Source organism: Calypte anna, chromosome 4B (genome assembly GCF_003957555.1).
Source record: "Calypte anna isolate BGI_N300 chromosome 4B, bCalAnn1_v1.p, whole genome shotgun sequence".
In the NCBI taxonomy this organism is placed as follows: domain Eukaryota; kingdom Metazoa; phylum Chordata; class Aves; order Apodiformes; family Trochilidae; genus Calypte; species Calypte anna.
The window spans coordinates 1314963-1341851 of NC_044249.1; the positions used below are offsets into that span (position 1 = coordinate 1314963).

Genomic DNA, 26889 nt, shown 5'->3' on the forward strand with positions numbered 1-26889 from the left:
GAAACTATTTCTGGCAAGCTCCTTGAGAAAAAAGGATTCCATACAGAGAGTGAATGATTGTAATGACTACATCCCATAATCAGAAATTATCAAGGTGCTCTTGGGTTTCTTTCGTGTGGCTGAATTGCTTTATTATTTCTGCCATTAGTCTTTGTCATTCACTCAGTACCTCAGAGTACAGTAATTGATAAAATATTTTTTTTCCTTCATAATTAGCTCCTTCAAAATTGCTTTCAGGTTTTGTTTTACACTTTTTAGACTCAGGAACATTGTTTTTCTTGGACAGATTTTTTTCAGATTCAGCACTTAGAGTAAAACAAATCTTAAAATATGACTGGTATCACAAAACTGCCAGAACCCAGAGGGACCAGGACATGTAAGGTCTTCTTGTCAGAGGTGCTGAGCACTCAGAACTTCTTATTTTTGTCAGAGCCTGGTTCAGAATCAAATCTTTGGTTTCTGAAGATCGTATGTCAAATACTCTGCTAAAATTGTCATGTAAAGTAAAAAAATGAGTTGTGTCATACAAGTAATAGATCATTTTCTGCAGAACTCAGAATATCCGTGGCAAATGGAGTTTTTCTTCTTCCTCTCTTTTTAAAAAGAAAACAGAACAGTTTTCCTACCATCTCTCCAGTGCTAAAGCTTGAGCCAGTCTATGTGTTTGGAAGTACAGATGAGAAAGTCCTTGTCCTCTGTGACATCTCTCACACGGTTTAATGACTGCAAATCAGAGATGAAATGTGCCCAAACTGCTGGTGTTTAGGGAGATTGAAGTGGTGCTTGAGGCTTTGTGCACATTCTTCCCATCCTAGAAGCACATTGCTATGGCTGGAGAATAATTACATATGGCCATCACATTATCTCATAATTAAGCAATTAAAATATGCTCCTGGCATTCCGTAGGGATTAATGACTGAGCAGAAGTTGCCACAGTTTATTACACAGCCTGGCTGTCAGTCCTCTAGGTTAAGCTTCTGGCCTTGTGTTATTCCTTCTGTCATAATAACCTCTTCTGCTTTGGAAAAGGTGAGGATATTACTCTCTTTTGTAAAAGCCACTTTCTTGGGAGTTTTTTATGGAATCATATACTACCAAAAAGCTACTTCTCTATTGTACCAGGCTTCTCTGAAGAAACAGCACTCATCACAGCTGTGTTGGTTTTCAGTCAGGATTATAATATTAATTAGAGGATTTTTAAATTTTATCCAGGCTCGTTACCCTTTGTTTTGTAGAAGGCTTGTTATCAGAACAAATAAAATAATAAGAAAGGTAATATTTAATTGGTTACCTTTAAAAATATAGCCCAGTGGTCCAGACATCTTTGAGATCCATTCTGTATGAACACAAGCTGGGTAAGAGGAGAAATTCCCTGTGGTAGTCAGGCAGAGGCAGCCTGGATGGGGCACTGCAGGGAGCACACAGTTCTTTGCACATCACATCTTCCTGCACACGCCAATCAACACTCACATCCTGGTCCCAATTAGTCTCAATTAACATAGCTGTGTGGTTGCTAATTTGGTATTAAGTACTGTGAATAATCATTAAATTCCTTACTAGCTCAGTTTCAGGAAACAATGTAAATTTTAAATCATAGAATCAAAAAATCGTTTTGGTTGGAAGTTACCTCTCAGATCATCAAGTCCACTCCTCATCCTAATACTTATTTTCTGAAATTGTCATCCTAGTATTACAGAAAGCAGTATTTTTTTTCTAATTAATGTTTTGTGGATTGAGTGAAGGGGAAACCAGTAGTAGAGGATGCCTCTGGTAGGCAATTTTGAGCGGATGTCTGAATCCATCTCCAAATGGACAAAGGTTTGGTCTGCTCCTCATTTACCACAGAAATGTCTATGTTGTGCTTGGATGACAGTTCTCTAAATATGGAAGAAAAAAACAGTGAAGGCAGAAGGACAGCCTGAATAAAATCCATCAGCACAGTGTGCTGGAGAGTGAAGGAAACTGCTGTTACCTTCAGGCAGGAGAGGATCCCTCAGAGAATGCTAATCCCGATTTTCTTCCTTGTTTTTTCCCTCCAACAGCTACAGGCTTTCTGGTGGCAATTCCCAGTTCACCATCAACCCCTCAACAGGACAGATCATCACCAGTGCTCTCCTGGATCGGGAGGAGAGGGAGAATTACACACTGGTGGTGGTGGCGACCGACGGGGGCTTCCCCAGGGCCCTCTCCAGTTCCACCAGTGTGCTCGTCTCTGTCACTGATGTCAATGACAACCCACCCAAATTCCAGCACCATCCCTATGTCACCCACATCCCATCACCCACCACTTCAGGTAACCTATCACTAGCAGCTCTTGGGATGCTTCAGACTGCATAAACATCTTCATGAAATGCAAAGCTGAGGCAGAAGAAATGTTTGAGACCTCCCCGTGCAGGTTTTGTTCTCTTTGTTCTGCATGGGAATGAGTAATGGCAAGGATCAATATTTCACCTGCAGTTTAGCTTTCTTTTTTTTAACTTTGTTCCTTTTATCCAACATCATTTATTTTCCTGCAGTTAAGTAAACAAGGCACAGTGTAAGTGAGAACCCACTCAAACAAGTGATAAAGTTATTTTGCCAGGTTGGAAAGGCAATGGCCTCCTCTTTCCTCTGAGCCTCCTCCTGCACAGAGATTCTCCTTTTCCACCCTGGTCAGTTCTTACAGCAAACTTTGTCAGCCTCTTCCAAAAAGTCTGCATCAATATCAGATGTTAATGTTGTTGCCTTTCCTTGAGCTAAGTGGTCAAGTAACACAAAATGAAAGCAAAGCTAAGCAGCAACCTTCCTTTTGTGGAAACTACACCCAACTTAAAGTGACCTCACTCAACTGATTGAGTTGCTGTTTAATAAATAAACACACTAGAAATGGGTAAGTCCAAACTGCTAGTATTTTCTGTTTGCAGAATTGGCATAGCACAGGGAAAGGGAGCAGACTGTGAGAATCTGCATGAGGATGGAGATAATTTACTGAAAGATTCTGCTAATTTGAGATTATTTTTTTCCCAAGATTTAAGTTGGACTAATACTGTGACCTCCCTGCTGTCTCAGAACAGTAAAAGGATTTTATATGATCACTGTATTATTACAGATTCACCAAACCTCAGTTTGACTGATTAGCTGTGGAAGTTTTCACAACATGGTGTTTTCAGAGGCATACGTGGATATTTGATGCCTACAGAGAGGATTCCAAGACAAATGGTTTACTAAATGTATTTCCTTTAAAAGAACAAAAATATAGGGCTTATTTCCATGTCTTGGGTTTGCTCTCTAAATTTTAAACAATTGCAAATACTTCTCCTTTTTATGGAAGAATGAATTTGTTTACATTTCTTCCCAGTTTCCAGAACAACCTTATGAAATTATTTTATTATTGCTCTGGTGATTCTTTGTGTATTCTGAGTAGGACATGGTGCCTTTTTGTTGTTCTTTTTGGGGTGTTCCTTTAAATGTGTTTATGAGGAGTACCTATGGCATTAACTGATGTTTTCTGGCAATATATTTTTGGATGAAACTCGTTATAACTAGAAACATACAGAAATCCCAAGCTATGTTTACTCTCTTTTTAACTTAGCAAAAGCTGAGGGATCCGTGCACTTTTTTTTATTTGCAACTTCCTCAGTTGATCATCCACATTTCTTTAAAAGAAAATATTAATCTTTTTCCACAATATTTTGAAAGGCTGTTGGCAATGATGTTATTGGCAGGCATGGCATCCATTACAAGAAAGCAAAAACCCCCAAATTTATGGCAGTCTAATGTAGCATGTGAAATAGCTTTTTAAAAAAAAAAAAAAACAACCCAAACCCTCATAACTTTATGAAAACTTTTGCTATTATTCCATTGACAGGATATCTAGTGTATATTTTGAAATACAGACCTTAATTTTCTTGTTATTTCTGAATTAAGTTTAAAGGGGGAACTCGTATCATAGAACCAGAGAATGGTTTGGGTTGGAATGGACCTAGAGCACCATCCAGTTCCAGTTCCTCTGCCAGGGGCAGGGACTCCTTCCACAAGCCCAGGCTGTGCAAGTCCCATCCAGCCTGGTCTTGAAAGTAATAACAATAATAATTTAATTTCCTAAATTGAAGCAAAAATCTTAATTTTTATTTTTCCTGTTTCTTTTCTCACAAGTGTCCAAATACTATTCATGTCTAAATATTCCTCTCCCTGAGGTAGAAATCATTGCACATGTCAAAGAGTGACACGAAGTATAGTTTTAAGGGGAAGCTGTCAAAGTCATTCCTGCCTGTAAATGATTTTGCCTCGCCAGGCTGAAAACAACATGATTTTTATACAGGAGTGAGTGGGTATTTTCTAAGTTTCAGTGCCAGTAAAACATCAAGAGAATGTTCTGCAAATTGGTTGGACAGTGTCACATTGGAAAGATGTGCCCTGCATGAGATCTCTAAACTCCAGTGCAAAAAACAACCCTGGGCTCTCCTTGCAGAGAGGCAAACACAGGGGGGATGCAAAGAGTGCTCACAGAGTTGAACTAATAGTGAAGCATAAGTTCAAAAGCCCTGAAATACAGTATATTTGAGTTATTGCACTAGTGTGCAAGAGTTGTGTATTTCTGTGTGATTTTACCCCATCCCAGAGGACCAGCATGCTTTTAAAAATGCAGTCCCAATAGTTACTGTCCTCAGAATATTCTTACAGAACCAAAAGCAAGAGGCTGGTGGGGAGCAAGGAGCAGCATCTGGGGAACAGGGAGAAAAGGGGCTGGAAGGGAAGGTGGGTCTGGAAGGTGGATCTCTAAGGGTGCTGCCAAGTCACTTATATAAAAAAAACAAACAACAAAAAAAAGGATAAAAACAAAAAAACAACAGCAAAAAACCCAAACCAAACCAGCAAACCAAACCAAAACCCAGTAAATGATATTAGGTGTATGGCTTTCATAATGTGAATGTTCTAGAAATGGGATACTAGGCTTTCAAAAAGTTGCTTTTCCAGAGGAGATGTGTGTGCAGCCACTGACATCTTTAGATGCTTTTCTCTGAATGCACTCACCACTTCTCAAATGCTTGGGTTTTGGCTTTCTGAAGGTCTCGGGGACTCACAAACTTTAGCAGCTTGTGGGAAAAGCAGTTCACTTTGGGAGCAGTATCAGGAGGGGCACATTGCTCCAGGGCACACTTCCAAGTTAGAAGCTGCCATCAGTTTCCCACAGGTGGTGAGTGTGTTCACTAAAGAACTGCCCTAACTCTGTTCTCCTTTTCAGGCTCCTTTGTGTTTGCTGTGACTGTCACTGATGCAGATGCTGGCTCCAATGCTGAGCTCCACTATTCCCTTGTGGGCAAAAACTCTGAGAAATTCCACATTGATCCCGCCAGGGGAGCGATCCTGGCTGCCAGCTCGCTGGCAGGAGAGTCTGAAGTCACCATTTCTGTCCATGTGAGGGACGGCGGTCGGTACCCCAAGACAGACTCTACGACTGTCACCGTCAGGTTTGTGAACAGAGCAGAATTCCCTCAGGTTGAGGCAGAACAGGAAACCTTCACGTTCCCTGAAAACCAAGCGGTCGGCACGCTCGTCACCACTGTCTCCGGATCCTCAGCCAGAGGAGGCTCCTTGTCTTACTACATCGCCAGTGGGAACCTGGGCAGCACTTTCCTCGTTGACCAGGTGACAGGACAGCTTTCTGTGGGTCGGGCTTTGGATTATGAAGCCATCCAGAAATACGTGGTTTGGGTTGAGGCCAGAGATACGGGCTTCCCTCCCTTTTCCTCTTATAAGAAACTGGAAGTAACGGTGGTAGATGTCAATGATAACAGACCAGAGTTTGAGCAAGATCCCTTCATTGCAGAGGTAGTGGAGAACCTGTCCCCACGGAAGATACTGACAGTGGCTGCTGTTGACAGGGACAGTGGTCTGAATGGGCAGCTAAACTATGAAATAATCGAGGGGAATACGGAAAACAGCTTCAGCATCAATCGAGCCACCGGTGAGATCAGAAGTGTGAGGCCCTTGGACAGGGAGAAATTGTCTCGATACGTACTAACCATAAAAGCATCAGACAAAGGCACGCCCCTCCAGAGCACAACTGTCAAGGTTCTGATTAATATTTTGGATGAAAACGACAACGCTCCGAGGTTCTCACAGATATTCAGTGCCTCCGTGCCTGAGAACGCACCTCTGGGCTTCACCGTCACCCGGGTCACCACGTCAGATGAGGACATCGGGGTGAACGCGGTCAGCAGGTACTCCATAAGAGACACCAGTCTGCCCTTTTCCATAAATCCCAGCACCGGGGACATCACCATCAGCAGACCACTGAACAGGGAGGACACAGACCGCTACAGAATCAGGGTCTCAGCCCACGACTCCGGGTGGACCGTGAGCACAGATGTCACCATATTTGTCACGGATGTCAACGACAATGCCCCGCGGTTTACAAAGCCATCTTACTACCTGGAGTGTCCCGAGCTTCCTGGCATTGGGTTAAAGGCCACGCAGGTTTCAGCCACCGATCCCGATGAAGGGTCAAACGGCCAAGTCTTCTACTTCATAAAATCCCAGTCTGAGTTCTTCCGGATTAACGCGACCACTGGGGAGATTTTCAACAAGCAGTACTTAAGGTACCAGAACTCCAGTGGTTCCAGCAATGTCAACATTAACAGACACAGCTTCATCGTTACCTCCTCAGACCGAGGCAGCCCTCCCTTAATGAGTGAGACAACTGTCACCATTAACATAGTAGACAGCAATGACAACGCGCCGCTGTTCCTCGCTGATAAGTATTTCACTCCTGTTACCAAGAACGTGAGGGTTGGCACAAACTTAATTAAAGTGACCGCGGTGGATGACAAAGACTTTGGCTTGAATTCTGAAGTGGAGTACTTTATCTCTGATGAAGGCAAAACTAATAAATTCAGACTGGACAGGAGCACAGGCTGGATTTCTGTGTCATCTTCACTGATGGCTGATCTGAACAGGAACTTTCTGTTCGTGGTGAAAGCAAAGGATAAGGGTAATCCTCCGCTCTCATCTGAGGTAACTGTTGAAATAGTTGTGACAGAGGAAAATTACCACACACCTGAGTTTTCTCAAAACCGTATGAGCATTACTGTCCCAGAGAGTCACCCTGTGGGAACGGTGGTCAGGACGGTTTCAGCCCGGGACAGAGATGCTGCTATGAATGGTTTGATAAGATACAATATTTCCTCTGGAAACGAGGCTGGTCTCTTTGCTATCAATGCAACTACTGGTACACTGACACTATCAAAACCACTTGATTTTGAGTTACACCAAAAGCATGAGCTCGTTGTCACTGCGACAGATGGCGGGTGGGTGCCCAGAACAGGCTATTGCAGTGTCACTGTTCATGTCATTGATGTGAATGATAACTCTCCAGCATTCAGCCCTGAGGACTACTTTCCAAATGTGTTAGAAAATGCCCCCAGTGGGACAACTGTTATTCGTTTAAATGCCACTGATGCTGACTCTGGTCCTAATGCCGTGATTGCCTATGCTATTCAGTCCTCAGACAGTGACCTTTTTGTCATTGACCCCAATACAGGAACCATCACCACCCAGGGATTTTTAGATTATGAAACAAAGCAAAGTTACCATTTAACAGTAAAGGCTTTTAACGTTCCAGATGAAGAGAGGTGCAGCTTTGCTAGTGTCAACATCCAGTTAGAAGGGACAAATGAGTATGTGCCTCGTTTTGTGTCCAAGCTTTATTATTTTGAGGTTTCTGAGGCAGCCTCCAAAGGTACCGTTGTAGGTGAAGTTTTTGCAAGTGATCGTGATATGGGAGCTGATGGAGAAGTCCAGTACCTTATCTTTGGCAACAGCAGGAAGAAGGGTTTCCAGATAGATGAAAAAAGTGGCCAGATATATGTTTCGGGACTTCTAGACAGAGAAAAAGAAGAACGAATCTCTTTGAAAGTCCTTGCAAAAAATTTTGGGAGCATCCGTGGTGCAGACATAGATGAAGTTACTGTTAACATCACTGTCCTGGATGCCAACGATCCCCCCATTTTTACCTTGGGCACCTACAACGTACGGATCAGCGAGGGTGTTCCTCCAGGCACCCACGTCACTTTTGTGAGCGCCTTTGACTCAGATTCTGTCCCCAGCTGGAGCAGGTTTTCCTATTTCATCGGCTCCGGCAATGACAACGGTGCCTTTTCCATCAACCCACAGACAGGACAGGTGACAGTCACCACGGAGCTGGACCGGGAAACGTTGCCTGTCTACAACCTGTCTCTGCTGGCCATTGATTCAGGAACACCCTCTGCCACGGGAAGCGCCTCTTTGTTGGTAACTCTGGAAGACATCAACGACAACGGCCCTACCTTGTCCTCCAGCCAAGGAGAAGTCATGGAGAACAACCGTGCGGGGACTCTCGTGATGACACTTCAGTCATCAGACCCCGATCTCCCTCCCAACCAAGGTCCTTTCACCTATTACTTGCTCAGCACTGGCCCCGCAACCAGCTACTTCAGCCTGAGCACCACCGGAGTGCTGACAACCACCAGGGAGATCGACAGGGAGCAGATCAGCGACTTCTACCTGTCAGTGATCACAAGAGACTCCGGTGTTCCTCAGATGTCTTCCACGGGAACTGTGCATATCAAGGTGATCGACCAAAACGACAACCCCTCTCAGCCCAGAGCAGTAGAAATCTTTGTTCACTATTATGGCAACCTCTTCCCAGGTGGGATTCTGGGCAACGTAAAGCCGCAGGATCCGGATGTGCTAGACAGCTTCCAGTGCTCCCTCACCTCAGGAGTCACCAGCCTCTTCAGCATTCCCGCGGGTACCTGTGAGCTGCACTCCCAGGCGAGGTCCACGGACGGGACGTTTGACCTGTCTGTCCTCAGCAGTGACGGGCTGCACGGCGCCGTCACCAGCAGCGTCCGCGTTTTCTTCACCGGCTTCGGCAACGCCACCATCGCCAACAGCATCCTCCTGCGCCTCAGCACCCACAGCCTGAGGGATTTCCTGACAAACCACTACCTCCACTTCCTGCGCATCGCCAGCTCCCAGCTGACGGGCCTGGGCACCTCCATCCAGCTCTATGGCCTGCACGAGGAGAGCAACCACACCTTCCTGATGGCGGCCATCAAGCGCGGCAACAACCAGCACGTCAACCCCAGCGGCGTCGCCACCTTCTTCGAGAGCATCAAGGACGTCCTCTTCCGGCAGAGCGGGGTGCGGGTCGAGGCTGTGGATCACGACTGGTGCCTGCAGAGCCCCTGCCAGAACGGAGGGAGCTGCCTGAGGAGGTTGGCGGTGAGCCCTGCCCTGAAGAGCCACCAGAGCACCCCCGTCATCATCGTGGCCAACGAGCCCCTCCGGCCATTTGTGTGCAGGTGCCTGCCGGGCTACGATGGGAGCCTCTGCCAGACGGACATCGACGAGTGCCTGCCTTCCCCCTGCCACAACGCTGGGACGTGCCACAACTTGGTGGGAGGCTTCTCCTGCAGTTGTCCAGAAGGCTTCACCGGCATGGCCTGCGAGAGGGACGTCAACGAGTGCCTTTCCCACCCATGCAAAAATGGAGCTGCCTGCCAGAACTTCCCAGGAAGCTTCAGCTGCCTTTGTAAAACTGGCTACACAGGTACGCTTCTCCTCCTTACCTCTTAGGGTCCAGAAGAGAAGAAAAGAGGGCAGAAATGTGCCTTTTTGGTACATTTCATCATCTTGTGTGGAGTGAGGTGGGTGTTGGTCTCTTCTCCCAAGCAGCAGGCCATAGGATGAGAGGAAATGGACCCAAGTTGCACCAGGGGAGGTTTAGGCTGGATAAAAGGAGACATTTCTGCACTGGCAGGGTTGTCAGGCACTGGAACTGGCTGCCCAGGGAAGTGGTGGAGTCACCATCTCTGGAGATACTTAAAGGATCTATAGATGTGGTGCTGAGGGACATGGTTTAGTGGTGGGCTTGGCAGTGCTGGGTTAATGGTTGGACTTGATGAAGTTAGAGGTCTTTTCCAAGCAAAACAATTCCAAGAGTCTATAATATAAGCATCCACAGCAGATGAAGGGGTCAAGCAAAATGAGGTATTTGTAGTTATGAAACACAGAAGACCAGGTGCCCACAGTATTGTTTCATTTTAGCTCTGTCTTCAGGCAAATCTCACTTACCTGATTTTTGTCAGAACAGAAAAATTTTTACCAGAGCTATTTTAATTTATTAAATATGTAGAAGCCATTCCCAGTGCTGAAGTATGATTTCTTTTCTGTTCTTGTTATTGTTACACATACTGTGGTAGCATTTCAAGCCTGCTAGGAGTGTGCCAAGCAAGAAAATTGCCCTCTGCCCCAAATTGCTTACAGTCATACAAGACAGAAAACAGATGAAGGGGATGGGAAAAACCAGAGTTTGGACAAAATGACCAAGCGTGTCTGTTCTGTATTTTCTGTATTTTGTTCCTTTGTTGTTCATTTTTTTTATTAACAGCAATGTCTGCAGTGTTCCTACCTCTCCTGAGTATTCGTTCCTCTAATACTTATTACACACTCAAACATAGCAGCATTTTATCCCCAGCGAAGCAGGCTGATGGTTACTTCTGCTACCAGGCTGATATTGAAGGAAGGTCAGAAGAGGGTTGATTGTTCTTCTGTTTTTTTGTTTTTTTCTTAAACCCCATTATCACAGGAGATGTGGTACACATTGCAAAGAAAAAGGCTATTCAGTTTCAAAATAAAGGTTTAACTTCCTCATGAAAGGCTCCAGCAGAGGATCCATACTCAGTGTTGAAGGTTTGTTGGTGTAAGGGACACTGATGTGAGCTTTGGGGTGAACCTCACAGATTCACAGCTGAGCCTCGGGTGAAGAGCAATTATTGTTAATTGCCAAGCAGTTCTAATTAAGTTACTGATCCAGGATTTTATTCCATATTGTATTAGTATACATAATTATTTCGCCAGGAGTATGGCAAAGTAATTCTAGGGCATCTCTGATTATGTGGACATATGTTTGCTGGTGCAGCAAAGCCAAACCCTTCATTAGCTCTATCAGCATGCTGTAGTGTGTGCCTCTAGTCTATAATTTGAAACATTAAAGAAACATCTGGATATTTTTTTCTAGTATTCAGGCTCATATCTTACTGTCCAACCCTTATGTCAGCTAGAAGTGAAGGTCTACATGTGAAAAGCTTGAAAAAAGTCCTTTAACTAAGAAAAAGTGATGAGAGACTCTTGCAGTTCAAAGTGTTGGATTTCTTTCATGCCATGAATTCAACGTGGCATCTGATACGAGCTTTCTTAAACTCCCTGTCAACACACATCACTGTAAAATACACTACCACTGAGGCAGACGTTTCTATTTGGGAGTCAGATCTTTTAAAATCAGTTAGCCATTGCAGAATCAAGAATTATTTAAGTGTCTGGAGATTAATTGATTAAGACAGAAACCAAATGTCACCAAAGTACATAATTAAAAGCCAAACTATCTTTGGAATTGACTCTCAGCAGAGCTTATTGGGTAAGATCACAGTTACTATTCAGTGCCCTTAGACACTTCGTGTCTGCAAAAGCAGATTTGAAATATTGTAAATTTAATATTCAGTAGGTTCTGCAAACACATGTTAGAATACAGATTGTTAGAGAATGCTTGACATAGAGACTATTATGTCACAATTATACTGCCAAGAAGGAGACCACAGCTGCTTGCTCATTTAATCCTGATGCATATGTGATTAAATAGAGCCATAGTGAATGTAAAAATGAAGCCTGAAACTGTTTCTTTATGAACATAAACCTTGAGTGCCTTAGCAAAACAAAACCAAAAAAAAAAAAGACAACCAAAATAGTGCATTTCTAACTCAGTCGACCATACACATAGTTTTGTGCTTCTCTTGGAATGAAAATGCAGTCCCATAATTGAATTTGCATGCTTGGTAAAAAAATAATATTTACACAATACTGTGTACAAGTAGAAATCAGTGTTTTCTGAGACAGAGTCTCTGTTCACCATAAATTAGAGTACATGAGCTATAGACCTTTATAATGATCTACCTGAAAACTGAGTCTTGCTTTCCCTTGATTTATTATGTTTTGTCAGCTGCATTTCACTTCATTATACTGCAAAGGTAATGCAGCTCTTTTCACTGAATAGGATTATAAAGGCTGATTACCTCAGTGCAGCATCATTAAGGCTGAAACAATCTGTTATAATTACATCTCTTAATGATGATCAGGTTTTGTTTTGAAAATAATCACTTTGTGGAGGGAATATACGTTGTGATTTACAGTAGTTGTCTGCCCTCCCTTTGAACCCTTCATATCCTGTTTTCCAGGACTCATTAAGATGAAGGAATGTAGGTTTGTGAAATTGTTTCAACTGCAAGATGAAAAAATATTAGAACTTTGAAAGATGGACACGGGAGAACCACAAGAACTAAAACTCTCGAATCAGCTGAAATCTAACCCAAAAGCATTCAGCTGCTATCTGTTCCTGTTACATTTTTCAATTAAAAAATATAATTAGGAAGTTAGATTTTTGCATAACCCCCTGTGTGTGATATCATCAGCTTGAGGTGATGACTGCTGAATGCTGTCTGGTATCAATTATCCAGCATTTTTCTCATGGTCTTCAGAAAAAAGATCTTTCTGACACAGAAATGAATACACAGATTATTGATATTTCAGCTGACAGGAGGTCTTTACTAAACTTACTGGGGTGGCTCTGGTTTGGAGTTTCCTTGGGTCCCAAAACACTGGCTGAGAAGTTCCCTTCCCCTTCATAGAATCATAGAATCGACTGGGTTGGAAGGGACCTCAGAGATCATCAAGTCCAACCCTTGCTGGATTTAATAAGTTTCTACTCTTTTGGTCCTTAAACTGTTTACATTATTTCTTTATTTTTCAGTTTCTAAATCTCATCATCTCTTTGGCAGGCTTTTCTAATCATCTTGCTTTACCAGAGCAATTTATTAAAAATGGAACATCCATAGTGATAAACTAGAGAAGCATTCCTGAATTATACTTTTGCCCTGCTGCTATCTGGCTGAGGGAGTCTTGTTTTCCAGAGTAAGCATGCTTAAATGCATTTGAAGAGGAAAATAAGCTTCATAAACATCATTATTTCAAGTGTAAATAGAAACATTTTCCCTCATTCTTTGGAACTTAAGTGAACGGTGAAAAAATAGCTGAAATTTCTTCTTCGTTTTAAATAAATATTAGTTTTAATAGCTCTGATGGATTGTCAGATCAGAGTATTTGTCTTCTCCTGTGTCAAAACAGTTGGGTTAAAGCAAACACACTTTTATTAGTTTCATGAATTATTCAAACAATTGTTAAATATGAAGATGATGTTGTTACTCACTGGTTAAAACATACACAGCTAAAATAAACAGCAATATTCTGATGCTGACTCAGCAAATATGCCAGCTTTAATGCTAGCTGAGAAAAAGAAGTGTTAGCTTGAATAGAAAAAACCTGAGCAAGTCTTATTAACTATACTCAATTTTTGTGAAAACTAAGAAAGAACTTTGAGCTGTTTTAAGCATCACTGCATGTCCTTGGTAGCTCAAGGATCTATGCCATCATTTTAAAATAAAGAAAACAGGAAAATCTAACATTAAAAAGTTAGCTCATCATTCAGTCATGGCCATTAGAGAATAAAATAGAAATAAATATTCCCAAAGCAAAATTAGATGACACTGGAAACGTTCCCTGGATTCCTGGTGAATCCCCAGGTTGGGTATTAGCCACAGGAATCCTCAGCTCTCCGTGCCCATTCTGCTCCCACACGGAGGGCTGCTGCTCACAGGACAGAACTGCCTGCAGATTTCCTTACTTTAAGCAGAAAATGGTGAAATTCTGAAAAAGCTGATGGAGTCAGTACAGCCCAGTCCTGGTTTTCTGCAGTTTCAGGGAGCCACACATCCTGCAGTGCTGTCATGGGTTCTGTAGGAATTCTATGTGGCACATAAGAATGGACACCCTCTGTGCAGGCTCATGCAGCTCTTTTACCCTTAACATCTGTTTATATGGTGTGAGGAATAAGACAATTACCACTGTTACAAGCAGCATTAAGGCAGTCTTAGCCTTTGCTATGTATAGATACCCTGGGCTAGATGCAGTTCAAGGAGAGGTCTGGAAGAACGTGCCTGATTTTGCCAATTATTGCAGAGAAACATGAGGGACAAAGATGGAGGTATTTAAAAGATGTCTGGATGTGGTGCTTAGGGACATGGCTTAGTGGTGGACTTGGCAGCTCTGGGTTAAAGGCTGGACTTGATGATCTTAAAGATCTTTTCCAACCCAAATGATGCTCTGAAGTTCTGAAGAGCAGGCAGGGAAGGCAGGTACCAGAAGTGGTGTAGAGTGGAAGTGTTGCTAAAATGATAAAAGCCCAGCCATGAAAAACTTAGAAGTGAAGACCAAAACTTCTGTGGTTAATGGTTCCATTCAAATAGAATTTTAGCTTTGTACAGAGAATCCCCTTGTCAGCATATGGCATCTGTTAAAATCTTCACTTTTCCTCTTGGTTCTTTTCCTTGTTGAAAAAATTTATGTGATTTCAGTTTATTCTCTGGTGAATAATATTTACCACACATGACAATGTCTGCTTAGAAAAGGACTGTATCTAGGGCAACTTGCTTTAGCTCCAGAGGGGAGTCAGGAAGGAGGTTGTAATTGATGAGGAAAAATAAGGAAAATCATATAATGTACAATAGCAGCCTGTGTTCAGCAGCAGGCTGTGTTCCTGCAGGATCCAGCAAGGGCTGTCTGTATCTCCTGCACACTAATGAGTGCATTGGATTCAATAAGGGAGAAAAAATTATTTCTTTTTTGTTAGCTCATCTCCTTTCATTTCATAGTCTCTCTTGTGGGGACACCAGTTAATTAAAAAAAATAATTAAAACCAACCCACCAATACCTATACGAGATTATAACAAAGTTGAGACATTTGAAGATGAAAGCTGATTTCTCTGGACCATGTATCCTGTGTGTGCCCATGCTGGGAGCAGTCTCTCTGTGTCCTCTCCCCATCCTCCAGCCACAGCTTCTCCCTGGTCCCTCCTGGCCGTGCCCTCAGCATCACTCACCAGCTCCTTCCCTGCCCACCAGCATGATTACTGATTATTGATGGCACCACCAGCATGGCTTGGGTATTCACCTGCATACTCTGACCTGGAAATTCCTTTTATTCCCTATCCACAGGGAAAACGTGTGACTCCACTGTCAATTACTGTGAGTGCAACCCCTGCTTCAACGGAGGATCCTGCCAAAGCGGGGTGGAGGGCTACTACTGCCACTGCCCCTTTGGTGAGTGCCTCTCTCCCTTCATCTTCCTCCCTCTCCTGCCTCACAGCAGACACTTTCAGCAGCTTTTAGCAGGGCTGAAGGGGTAAGATCCATCCCTACCTGAAGGGGTAAAAATCCATCCTTCTTCTTGCACCCTGCACGCTTACAAGGTGCGAGGAAGTTGCTGTAGTGTTAAGTTAGAGAAGGAGACTTTGGGATGATAGTGAGTGGAGAGGGCTTGGTTTTCTTTGGAGAGATTTGCATGATTTGTTCAATATCTGTAGAGCAAGAACTCAGCACCCACGTTTTTCTGTAAGCAACAACAGTAGATATTGGCACTTTTATATTTAGGAAACCTGACCGAATCAAGCAGCTTTGTTAGCCCACAGCTATCCTTGCCCATTCAGTTCTTATGTATTACTAAAGTTCTGAGTTCCAAAACCAGAGGTCAGTTCTGAGAATCAGAAAAGCATGTAGTACTGCCAAAATAGTTTAGTAATTATTGGAATTTAATTATCCCAAATTTGGTTTGGTGAATAAACCCAATAAAGGCATTAAACAACACAGATGCTCTGGTGTTTCATGATATAATTGCAGCAATATGAGTTCTGAATGCAGATTAATCCAGGATTTTCATTGTTCATATAAAAAAAATATGAAAGTGAATGCAAAATATTAATCAAGAAAGAGAGAAACCTGCAAAACTATCTGCAGTGTTTAAGGCTGCTGAAAACCCCCACACATAAATATCATTCTTTATTCAGATTTGTTACTACCCCTGAACATGGTTTTCTCCTAGCATGAGGATTAACTTCTGGTTTCTTTCCTCTGTTTTGCATTTCTGCAGTTTTATTAATTTCCTGTATGGTCACATTCCATTGTAAATGTAACTAATATTTATAAATTAAGCTTTTCTCGTTGCCACTGCAGTTTAAAAAGAAAAACAGAGGCAAATTATTTGACAGAGACCTGAAAATAAAAATTTAGAATGCACCAAAATATTCAGGTCAGTAAAAACACTGAGCAGGCATAATGTTTTAATCATATGTCTGTTTGTATCATAAGTATAAAAAATGAACTAATCAACTACTGATTGAGAAAACAGCTCAGATAACATCTACAAAGGGAAAAATAAGCTCAAGCTGGAAATTTATTTCCATAACTGGATTAACAAATGCCTGATTATAATTAACAGCAACCATATTTGACATAGCTGTCAAATTCAGGTTTTTTTTGTCTTCTAAAGAAATGGTAGAGCTCAAAGAGATGTACTTCATTTTTCAATAGATGTAGCTGTCATTAGTAACTAAATTTTTAAGTTTAAATATATATAAATATATATTTCAACACGCACTTGTGTGATAATAGGTTTCTTCTGCTCACATTGCATGTTTTTAATCACCCATGGGAGGTTTCCAGAAGAGCCCACGTGCCATAGCCATGGCTGGAGCACAGCAGAACTTTGTTCCTGGGAGAGCCATCAGTGAGGGGAAGAAATAACTAATGCCAGATTATCTGTTTTATTGTGCAGGTGTTTTTGGGAATCATTGTGAGCTGAACAGTTATGGCTTCGAGGAGCTGTCCTACATGGAGTTTCCCAGTCTGGATCCCAACAATAATTACATCTATATAAAGTTTGCCTCTATCCAAAGCAATGCCTTACTGCTGTACAACCACGACAACCAGACCGGAGAGGGAGCAGAATTCCTGGCCCTGGAGATAGCAGGAGAGAGGCTGAGGTTCTCCTACAACCTTGGCAGTGGCACCTACAGACTCAGCACAGCTAAGAAGGTGTCTGATGGGCAGTTTCACACAGTCATAGCCCGGAGGGCTGGAATGGTAAGGAATGCTGGGCTGAGGATTGGAGATGAGTTGAGCCAAGTCACTTTGGCTGCCACACGAACATAAAATTAGCAACGTTGTGTTTGCTTGCTGAACCTCCAACTTTGGGAAAAAACTCGCTCGTTTCTGTCTCACTCCAACTGACTCAAAGACCTAGAGTGGTTTGATTAGAATCGTGATGATAAAGAGTGATTAAAAAAACATGTGCAGTGCCCCACTCTGCTCTAAGTGTGAAAAATGAGAACCCAGAATCATTAATGAAATACATTACTACAGATGAGGCTAATTAACTGATGCAGAGTACAGGGGTGACTATCAGGGGAGGCTAATTAACCACAGTATCTACAAAAAGTCTCAAAATAATTTTTCTGAACTTTTGGAAAATAGAAACAGACAAACCTAGAATTCCAGGCATCCCTCACCTCCTTGAGATTTTACCAGTCTCATCAGACTGGAAGCCTGGCTTTCCTTTGTAGCACACATGTGAAAATGGCAAAGGTGCTACATCAAGAGGGTTTTTTTGTGGGAAAGGGTGAGAGTTGTTTTTCTTTCTGTCCCCCAGAAAGCATCTGAGGGGAGGAATTCTGCCAGAAACTGGACTGGGACAACTGATTGCCATATACCTGGTACTCTGACCCCTCTCCCACCTTCATTTTTCTTCCAGTAAATGCTTTCTGTTTCTCCTCTGTCATTTTTTGACAATATTTCCAAAGCAGAACATGAACCAAATGCTCTTTGAGTTCCAGCCAAGCTTTTTGACTCCACAGTGTTTGACTTAGAAATGAAAGCACATCTATTTGCCATCAGTAATCAGTAACTATTGCCCTACAGCTCCCTGCTCAGACAGAAATGGCCAGTCTGCAGAATCCCCTACTCTTCCCATGTTTGAAATTAAAGTCATATAAGAATAATATATGGTTGGAGCTCCACGTTTTGTTTTATATATTCCAAGCCAGAAGTGATGTAAAGAACAAAGGAATAAACTGTACTGCCCTGAGTCTATGCAGAGGCAGTGCTGCTAGACACAGCCCTTCAGGGATCCTGAGCTGCAGGGCCAGGATGTCCTTAGGCACAAATGTCCCCAGAGCAGCAGAGGGATGTGTTACCTTGTGGTTTGGGGTTCTTTGGAGGACAAGGGTTGTCTCCTGACCTCCCTAAATGATGTTTTCCTCTTCTCTCCCAGAGATTCTTGAGCCTGTAACCTCATTTTAGCTGCGTAGCATGAGCCCTGATTTCTCCATTTATTGAAGGAGTGGGTGGCTTAGTCCTCAGCTGGATCTGCAGATCCATTGGTGTGTGTTAGGAGTTAAATATCCAAATTAGATGGAGGATAATTGTGATGTTGAGTAATGACTCTGTATTAGCCTGCCTTAATATCAGACCCTTACTGATCTGCATCACAGTTTCTGAATGTTAAAGCCCCCAAAGGTGCACCTAAAACCAGGAAAGGCACCAGGCTTCCATTTTAGCTCCTAAATTAGTGTGATATTTCTTTCAGTTAAGATGCAAATGGGTAAGTATAGGAGCACACATTAAAAATGACACCAAATAAATGAAACACACTAAATTAGAAAACAGAGCAGGAAAATGTTTTACTTGTAGATGTGCCAGAGGGCTAAGCTACAGAAGAGATAGCAAAAAAAAAGAAAAAAAAAAGAACTATTAACAGAAAATTTGGTGTGAATGGTTCAAGCTGAAAGCAAACATCTATGAAACCTGTAGCTTTGTGGGATTTTTATTATTTTGTTTTTAATGTGTAAACTCAGTAGTGTCAGCTGTTTACAAACATGGTATGTGAAAGAATCGCTTTTGTCTTAGATATTTATGCTGAAGGAAAAACACCTCCCAGGTGTCCCAAACTGTATAAAATAGCCTTCCTTCAGGATTCCAAATCTGTCATTTCCTACAGCACAGTGGGATTTTATCGGAAACTGGTAAAATCATTAAGTTGTCAGTCCTGAGCTATTGCAGAGTGACAGGATAGAAAGTCTCCTAATGCAGCAAGGTAACCGTAGAGTAATGCTGAAGGAACAAGCAGGAACATTTGACTAACATTAGAAAATAAATTGTATGAAGTCTGCTCCAAGTAAAATATATTCTCAGATGTCGAGCCCCTCAGCTGGGGCTGCTGCTCAGCTTTCCCAGAGCAGAGCAGGGTGGGTTAGGGGGAAGATTACACTGATTGAGCTAAGAACAAAAAAACACAATTCTGGTTTTTGTTGTTGATATTCTAGAGGAAAATATGCACGTGTGTGATGGTGTGCAGACCCACCAGCTGACTGTTCTTGCTATGAATTGTTTCATTTCTACAGGGCTCTAATCTGCTTTGGAACTGCAGAATGACTTTTCTGGGGAGAAGCAGGTTTTGCTTATTGTGTATGGAGAGAAATTCAAGATAAGTTTTCATTAAAAATAGCAAATTGAACAATTCAGGCATCTGCAGGGCATGATGTAGGGCTCAGAGCTATGGATTTATTTGGTCAATACAACGTGTCAGCTCACACTGTGTGCTTGGAAATAGCAGGGACAATCTGTGGGGATTTCAGCAAGATGTTTTTAGTGAACTTAGTGGCAGACAGGAAAAAAAAAGAACTATTGCAGAGTAATGACATACTGATAGCTGTTGCTGTTTGCTCAGCTCCTGTAGAGTAACTTAAAATATAAAATGAGTCATTTTAAAAAGTAAAGTTGGATCTAAATTTGCTGTAAAACTGTCCCACACATCCTGTTGAAACCTAAGAAGTTGATACGGACAATTTGGAGATTGCTTTTGTGAAAATTGGTGACAAGGAATAACTAACCTTCAGGGCTGGATTTTTTTTTTCAGTGCATCTGTTATTAATAAATTGCTGTGGTGAAAATTCTTTGCTAAATAAGGAATAAAATTAAAAACCCCTTTTAAATCATCAGGAATTATTTCATGATTTTAGTGAAAGCTTTGATTAGACTTTTAGTGATCACAAAATAAAGTGCCATGTTTCCCTTTGCTGTAAATGGCTGAGATAGGTTACGAGGCAACCTGGTTGTCTGGGGCTTGGTGGCTTGGAGGTGATAATGAAGTTGAAGCCAGCTCTAAGAGCTGGTGATGCCTGGTACTTCCCTGAGCTTCAGCCTGGACCCCTTGTAGGTACCCACATACTCAACAGCCTGCCCAGGGAAGTGGTTGGGGTGACCCAACCATCCCTGGAGGTATTTAAAAGATGTGTGTGTGTGGTGCTGGGTTCACAGTTGGACTTGATGATCTTAAAGGTGTTTTCCAATCAAAATTATTCTTTTATTGTGTGTTTCACCACTATCAACACAGGACAAACATCCCTCACGACCTACAAGCCTAAGAGGTGACTTAATCATGTCCACTTGGTTATTCTTTGAGTATTTTTGATTGGTTGATTGTTGTTTTTAACTAGTCATCCCAGTGCTTTTACTCCCAGCTTTTGCAATCTGCTTTTTATCAAACTCAGGCAGTGTGTGGAATGTCACAGCCAAGCCCCTGGCATTTGGAGGGAGCAGCACTCTGATCAGATCAGGAGCAGGAGTTGGTGCGAGCCAAAATAACTGCAACTTGAAGAAGGAAAAAAAAAACAAGCATGAAAGAAACCCTACCCAAATCTGAAAACTTTGTGTTTCACTGATTCTCCTCTGCATGAAGCAGACAATGAGCTCATTCTCTGTTAGTGCCCACGTCTCAGCATTCACTGTGTTGCCACAGACCAGAGTTGTTCAGTGGCTCTGATGAACCCTGAGATCCTGACTGACACAGTAATTCCCATTCTAGTTGATTCTTTCATGTAATATATTTAATCATGGATATTTCATGTGGTTGGGGACTACAGTCTTGTACTGATCAGCATATCTGTGGATGGCTTTTGCAGGCAGCTTCCCTGACAGTGGATTCCTGCTCTGAGGACCAGGAGCCAGGCTACTGCACAGTTAGCAATGTTGCTGTTTCTACTGACTGGTAAATAAATATTCACTTTGTGGGTTGCTTTTTTTTTTTTTTTCCCCAGTAAAATAAAAAATAAATCACCCTCTAAAGCCAAAGGAATTTGGGGGAATGGTTACATGCCCTTTGCCCAGCCTTAAGCAAGGAATAGGCACCTCATCTGCACTCCTTCAGAGGCTCCCAAGTGTCTTTCTTCTGTCTTTCCAGAAGCAAATTACATTTTCTACATGTATGGCTACTTTCTAATTCAGGCAACACTTCTGCATGGAGTTTATCTGGGACAAGAAGTTGACTCAGAAACCCTCAACTCTTGGCTCTGTCTCTGTCCCCAGGATCTGGTGGCACACAAGAGCTGTATGGCCATGGGTGGTCTGGATTCTGGGTAAACTGGTGTAAAACTTATTGCCTAATACCATGAGATTTCAGATCTAGAGTTCTCAGATCAGCATATCAGGTGCTCATCATTACTGACACTGTAAATCAAAGCATAGATTGTGTTACACAGCACTTCTCTTTCATCAGATTGATGTCCTGCAGCATTTAGTGCTACAGATCTGTAGCAACTTTTACATCTTGAATCATATTTATCTTCCCATAGTCAGGCTCAAACTCAAAATACTCTTACACCAGCAGCCCCTGTATCTCACTCCAGTGTTCAGCTTTGGGCTCTGCTTTAGTGTCACTTATTTATTTATTTAAGCTGCACTTCTCATTTCTGTAAAGGTGTAAAAAATGGCATCACCTGATTGCTGCTTTATTTATTTAAAAAAATAAATATTTGGAGTAATTACTTTGACAATGTTTCCAGTAATTTCCGTATCTCATCTTCTACAGTTTTTTATTTCTTAAACATTGGCCAGTACAGAGAACAAATCTTTCTTTTGCATCTTTAGAGCCTCTTTGGAGCTATCAATAACTTTAATCCCCGTCACTTTGACTAATTTCTTGCAATAAACATGATCATATTTCCTGTCACACGGAGTTTCCTTGCCAGCAAAGATGTTACATCTTTGTAAAATAGTGAATCCATCTTCCAGCTACTTAAATACCATCTACAGTTTTAATTATTTAAATGATAATTGATTAAAAAAACCTTATTCATTATGATTCCAAGCATGCTGCTCAGTCAAGTCAATTTGGTAGTTGCCATTTTTTATTCTTTCTCTTTTGTGCCATAACAAATAGAAAGTCATTATCTCTGCCCTGAAGAGCCTAGAGTTCAATATATCATGAAATAACTGAGTGTGAGTTTGTAACTGTGAGTTCTCTCCCTCTTCCCTTCTAAATGGAAAACACAGATCTGGAAGAGGCATTTTGGCTGATTATTGCAGTTTCTGTGTTGTCATTGCTACCTTAATGTCCAATACTGACAAATTATTTTTCTGACTTTACTTGTAGGACTCTGGATGTGCAACCAAACCGAGTCACAGTTGGTGGCATCAGGTCTGTAGAGCCCATCCTTCAGAGGAGAGGACAGGTGGAAAGCCATGATTTTGTGGGCTGTATCATGGAGTTTGCAGTCAATGGACGTCCCCTGGAGCCCAGCCAGGCTCTGGCAGCTCAAGGAATCCTAGATCAGTATGTCTGCTATATATGGTATCATCTGGACGTGTTTACAGTAGAGGAAGCTCTCAGGAAAGTCAGATGGTATTTCATTCAGGCAGCTTCAGATAGTTCTCATTAAAAAAAAAAAAAATTAAAGGACTGTAGAATTTATTTTAAAGTGCAAAAAAACGCAGGAAGAAAGTGAATTTTTATGAAAGGTTCACAGCAGATTTACAGAAGCTTCAAAAAAGCAACACCTTCACATTTCTGGTGCCAGTTGTTATGAATGCTGCTTTGCAGGCTGAAGTAGAGTACCCTCTTACTGGGTTTCTTTGTAAATACCACCTGGGTTTGGCTGTACTCATACAGTTTGCTAATCCTCTGCTCCATTTTATTTCTTTTTAATCATGTCTGTTCTGTCACTTTGCCTCTGTAGTATCACTGAGGTTCCCTCATATCCTCCAAGTGGCCTTTTGGATATGATGGACTATGTGAGTCTACTGTTACTTTCCCACCTCAGTGGTTGAAAATCAGAGCTGTAGCAATAATGTCAGTCTGTCATCCAAATTTGCAGCTCACCCTTTCTCTGTCAACCCCCAAATTTGTGCTGTTTGTTGTGATATGAAGTCTCAGGAGGTCTGCAGCATAAAAAAAAAGAAACCAAAAAACACTTAAAAGAGTTTCTTCTCTTGCATAACAGACAATGGTCATTCCATTGTCTCTGGATTCCTTTCTTTTTTTGTAACTTGATGCCAAAATTTGGAATCTGCTTAGAAACACGAAGAGTCTCTCCACTTACTGCATTTCTGGGGTGAGGGGTGCTTCCCACCACGTTTTCCCTGCTGGTTTGTGCACATCCTTCCTTCAGCAGAGACTTTTCCTCTTTGTTTCAGGTGCCCCAGGCTCGAAGGTGCCTGCACAGCCAGCCCCTGCCAACACGGTGGCACCTGTGTGGATCACTGGTCGTGGCAGCAGTGTCACTGCAGAGATGGCCTGACAGGAAAGCACTGTGAAAAATGTATGGAGGGGTTTCAACTCTTATTTGTATTTAGTGGACACCTCACTGTCACTGAACCTCATGCCTTGAAGGGTTTCCCTCCAGGAGCATGGAATAGTGAATGCTGTAAAGTAGCAAGCAAGCAGCATCTTTGCTTCTTAAATAATTTTGAAGGACAAGTCCACACTGGACTTGTTATCTTTCATGAGCTGAAAATAGCAAGAAGTTACATAAGTGATGTTTTCTGGGCTGTATATCACACATCAGGTAGCATGCTCATGTAAAACTACTGCTTCCCAATAATCCATAATCAGAAACTAAAGTTATTCCAAAGGAGGGATTTGTCTGCTATGGGTAGGTAAGAGGGCAAGGGGGATCCCTGCCCTTCACACCATCACTGTGGGTGTGTGCTTGTGGCTTCTCCAGTGCAGGCCTTTTTTATCAAGTGGCCATCAGGTTATACACAAGAAAATATGGTAAATGTAAGTACAAGCAAGCCACTTACACTCTGGGGTTATTGACTCACGTATGGATAGCTCTGTGAATCAAGACAGGATTGTCTAGGAGAGCAAAGTGATTTATTTCCCTGAAGTTGCTGCATAATGCCTGGGCTTTGTTTGCTTACATGTCCCATTATTGTTTAGATGATAGATCTGCTTTTATTGTGCCTGTTTACTGAGGAATTTAGCTATAATTTTAACAGCATTTGGTAGTTGCCATTTTTTATTCCTTCTCTTTTGTGCCGTAACAAATAGAAAGTCATTATCTCTGCCCTGAAGAGCTTAGAGTTCAATATATCATGAAGCCCTGCTTGCAGTAATGGAAACACTAACATCCCTGGGAAGGAATTACAGCTCTCAGAGCCAATTTATTTTTTTTTTCCCCTACTCCCCCACTTGTTCCCTAGCGAGTTTAATTTACTATTGACTGATAGCAGCAGTAAATTACCAGCACACTCCCACTCTCAGACACACATTCTGGTTGAAGCCAAGGAACAGAGGGGCTGCAATGGCTGCTGACAATTCCCTGCTCCAAGGAAAGGTGTTGGCATCAGGCAGCTGATGGCCGGGGCTCACAGCTCACAGCTTCCCTCTGCTTGCCCCAGATGTTACAGCTGACACTGCCTTGTCCCTGGAAGGCAAAGGACGACTGGACTACCACATGAGCCCAAAGAAGAAGAGAGAATACATGATGAGAGTAGGTGCTGGGTCGGGGCCCCCGGGTGTGGAGCGCTTGGAAGTGAAGTTCCGGACGAGAAGCGAGAGCGGGGTTTTGCTTCACGTCCAGGAGAGCAGCAACTTCACTACTCTGCAGGTAGGATTGCAGCTAATGCTGACTTTGGTTTGATTGGACTGCCTCATGCCTGTGATCAAAATCACATTTTTCCATTACTCTTGCTGTTTCCTTTGTAAAATATTAGGTCTTTAACTGGAGCTAGGCACTGCTCCAGCATCATCCATCTTCTCAACAATTCCCTTGCTGTTTGCCAAGGTATCAGAAGATCTGATGGTTTTGTATCTAATCAGTTTTGAATAGACTCCAAGTAGTGACTGGTTTAGGGCCACAGGAACAGTATGCATTGCCATATTTCTTATCAACCTTAAGTTACATTCTACAGAACAAATCATTTCATTATTGCCTTTTTATCTTCTGATTTTTCAGGCCCCGAACCCAGACCCTCCCTAATCTACCAAACAATTGCCAAAAAGTTTTCATTAATTCCTACTGGTGTGGCTCATGCTTATCAAACTAGGAAGTGAGGGATAACTTGAATTCATGAGGTTACCCGTAGACCAGTGTCAATAGCAAATTATTTTGAGATTGGAAGCTGAACTGATGCTTTAAATGCCACACAGTTTTAGGGTTTTTGACCCAAAAATTTTATTGCTGCAGCAGTTACTTTCCTCAAGAGAAAGCAATGGTTCAGACCCTGGCTATGACTCAGTCCATTTGCTCATAACTCTAAATGAGCACAGCAGTGATGTTGGCAAGCTCCTTTATTGGGCTGGTGCAAGATCCAAGTTTCCTTGACTGCTGCAAGGCTTTCCAGGTTTTTTTCCCTGAGTTTTAAAGAAACTCGTACAGAAATTCACACTTTCTAAGCTTCAGCCCCGTGGATATTCTTCACCTGGCTGGTCAGAGGCACAGAGCTTTCCTGACGTGCCATTTAAGGAGCAAGTCTGCATGGCTTCCCTGGTGTGTGCTTTTACTGCATCATTTGATAGGGAGTTTCTGCCTCAGTCACATTACCAGATAAGCTCTCATTATTTTCAGTTCTGGAGAGAGAAAAAAAAACCCACAAATACTACCATTTTCTCTCCAGTAGAATTTGCTAGGTCAGCTCCACAAGAGTTATTTAAAAAAAATAAAGAAAGAGTTGCCTTTCCTGGCTAGGAAGCACTGGTGGTGTGTTTACCCAAACAGCCTTTATTATTGTTAATATTGGTGAAGTTATACAAGCAAGCAGAGGGTGTCAAGTCCCAGACCCAGCTGTGCAAGGGCAAAGAGCAGAGCTTTGCCTAGGAACAGATGCAGGAGAGGTAACATCATGGTACTGATTATTGCCAACAACTTTCAAGATGGACCCTGGTTAGCAAAGCTGTAGTAATTTCAGTGTAATTATTGTGGTGTGGGTTCTGCATGTTCAGAGCAGGTATCATGGAGAGACCTTCCCTTGGCTCTGGAGCCAACCCACACGTAGGACTCCCTGGTTCACTCCCAGGGCAGCACATGAGCTTGAGGGACTTGTGTTTACAACTCTCTTGTCAGTCTTCAAAATGGACAAATTTATAGCTTTTGGGGTCTTTTTCAATACATTTGTTAGCCAAAGTGAAAACCTGCAATGTGTTTTTTGATATTAAATCATGCTGGGGAAAACTTACAAGTCCTGTGGGTATTTCCATGCCTCCACATTTTTTTTCCTCTAGTAGTTAACTAGTCTTTGTGTAGATGGGTTTGGGGTAAAATTAGAGAAATGGCAATTAAATCAGATTGCCTACCTTGTTTTATCTGAAAATCTCTGAAATCAGATGCATCACTGTAGCCCTAAGATCTATGAGTTGTATGAATAGAGAATGTGGATGGGGTTTGGAGCAGCCTGGTCTAGAGGAAGGTGTCCCTGCCCATTGTAGGGGCTGGACTACATATCTTTAAAGGTCCCTTCCCACCCAACCCATTCTCTGATTCAACATACTGAGTTGCAGGGATAAATCAGAACATAACTCATTTAAATGATGTCTCATCCAGTGGGCCATAAATCTGTAAAGGCTGGTGCTCAGGTTTAAGGCAAATAAGAAGCAGTTTGTTGAATGAAGAGGACTTACAGTATTGGTGAAGTTGGATCATCCTTGTA

General features: G+C 42.3%; 1 protein-coding gene across 1 annotated transcript in view; it reads left to right on the plus strand.

Annotated features, from left to right (window-relative positions):
• FAT4 (FAT atypical cadherin 4) overlaps positions 1-26889 on the plus strand; it is a 108004-nt gene that overhangs the window by 74389 nt on the left and 6726 nt on the right. Inside the window, exons 8-15 of the mRNA XM_030450675.1 lie at positions 2043-2293; positions 5225-9574; positions 15127-15231; positions 16742-17049; positions 20925-21010; positions 22394-22573; positions 23434-23558; positions 24643-24851. Coding sequence (XP_030306535.1) covers positions 2043-2293; positions 5225-9574; positions 15127-15231; positions 16742-17049; positions 20925-21010; positions 22394-22573; positions 23434-23558; positions 24643-24851 — 5614 coding nt within the window. The remainder of the gene's footprint in view (positions 1-2042; positions 2294-5224; positions 9575-15126; positions 15232-16741; positions 17050-20924; positions 21011-22393; positions 22574-23433; positions 23559-24642; positions 24852-26889) is intronic.